The 2,094-nt window shown below is 36.2% G+C and overlaps 1 protein-coding gene across 1 annotated transcript; it reads left to right on the top strand.

The window, feature by feature from the left end:
• Positions 1 to 959: 959 nt before the first annotated feature.
• Positions 960 to 1,588, top strand: fam163b (family with sequence similarity 163 member B; the record flags this gene model as incomplete). The annotated part of the gene is made up of 2 exons (XM_079418789.1): positions 960 to 1,052; positions 1,136 to 1,588. 2 exons carry the CDS (start codon positions 960 to 962, stop codon positions 1,586 to 1,588), a joined length of 546 nt encoding a protein of 181 aa, XP_079274915.1.
• Positions 1,589 to 2,094: the final 506 nt, after the last annotated feature.

Below are 2,094 nucleotides of genomic sequence, written 5' to 3' on the forward strand. Positions count from 1 at the left end.
TCCTTAGACATCCTGTTAAAATTGTGCAAATGTGCTATTTTTGGTAAATCATTTAATGCATCACTGATCAGTTTATTATTCCACTGCTGTGGCATATGCTTGAATACAGTTCCATAATTACTGAATTTGTGATCAAAGAGCATGAAATAGGCATCAGATGTACATGTAATTTCAACAATATTTAATAGAGGGTATGAGTGTTACTAGACCAGTATACTGCTGATATTTGACCCGAGATTTGGGAGATTATCATTTTCTTTGTTATTAGTGTAGCCTATATACTGTACATAAATAACTATATGTACTATATATGTATGTATGTATATGTTCACGCTTATGTTCACCAAAGATGCACACATTTGATCAAAAATACAGCAAAAACAGAAATACTGTGAAAATATTATTACAATTTTAAATAATGTTTTTTTTTCTTTTGTTCTTTTTAAAATGTAATTTATTCCTGTGGTGGTAAAGCTGTTGGTTTGGAATATGTTGAAATATGCTGATTTGGTGGGGGAAAAAATATTTGTTATCAATGTTGAAGACAGCTGTGCTGCTTAATATTTTTGTAGAATATTTATATATATTTTTTAGGTTAGTTTTTATATTAATATTTTTTCAGATTCCTTTGTTGGAATGAATGGAAAGTTCAAAAGAAAATTTTAATCTTTCTTAACAATATAAATGTCTTTACTGTCACCTTTGACCAATTTAATGCAGCCTTGCTATAAATAAAAGTATGAATATCTTAAAATAAACTCTTACTGACTGTATTTCGACCATAACGAAAAGCCATACGGGTTGACCACTGAGTCCTATATAAACATTTCGCTGTATATACAATATGTCAGTCTCTCATATGCTAGGCAATATTTTTTGCATCATAAATATTCATTTTGATGGTATCTCTGTTTTTTGTCTTTATGGCTTGCTTAGGTTGTTGATGGAGAGGATTTCGAATGACAGCCGGCACAGTGGTCATCACAGGTGGAATTCTGGCTGCCGTCATCTTGCTAACTATTGTCACAGTTCTGTGTTACTGTAGGCTGCAGGTAAATCTGCTCTTCTGCTGTAGTCTCATAAGTAACTCCCTCTTCTCTACATGTTGAGTGTGACGTCTCACTCTGCTCATTAGTATTACTGCTGTAAAAGAGACGAGTCGGAGGAGGGGGAGGAGGAGGCTGATGTTGCCAAGGCATCGCCAAATCCACTGCGCCAACCGAGTCCACCTGAGAGTCCGCTGAGTCTCCAACACTTCCCTGAATACACATCCTCCAATCAGCTGCTAATGACTGCAGAGCCTTTTGAGGCCAACGGGCTAGTCAGTTATCCTCAATATATCCCGCGGGCGCCCTACAGGCCGCCCCGCTCGTACACTTTCTGCCCGTCCTGCTCGGGGTATCTGCCGCTATACATGAGCCCACAGGAGGGACTGCGTAACGGAGGTGGCAGGATCAGCTACAGGACTCTGCAGCAGGAGGAATTAGACCTGCCAATGGAGACGCCCAGCATCCACAAACTCAACCTCATCCGCTCTGTCACCATGCAGGAAGTGCTGACGCATCACAGCATCAGCACCGATGTGTAGCACCTCCTATTCACCTGAAGTATTCTGTGATTCACTTTCATTATGCTGCTTTCTGTACCCAATGCTTTATACATCATCTTCATTCATTCATATATTCAGAAGGATAGTCATGCACCAGTGTGATTTTAGTATCATTGAGATACTATTAGTCTTTATTGCTGTTGTTTCCATTTCATTGTTTTCATTTCTTGTATAACAGGCACTTCTCCTGTATATTTCCATTTTATGGTAAATCGCTTGTTGTATTCCTCAATTGTAAGTAGCTTTGTAAAAAAAAAATTGTTTTCCAAATTAATAAATGTAAATGTATTATTTTTATTTCACTTCTACATTTAATTAAGTACATCAAGTTAAGCTAAATCAAAATGAGAATTGTCGTATATATATATATATTTTATTCTATTTCAAATAATGTTTTTTATGGTTTGGTTTCAGTTTTAGTTTACTTTAACTATAATAACCTTATCATACACTGTATCTTTTAACCCAAAAACAAAACAAAAAAA

Source organism: Barbus barbus (genome assembly GCF_936440315.1).
Source record: "Barbus barbus genome assembly, chromosome: 6".
Taxonomy (NCBI): Eukaryota; Metazoa; Chordata; class Actinopteri; order Cypriniformes; family Cyprinidae; genus Barbus; species Barbus barbus.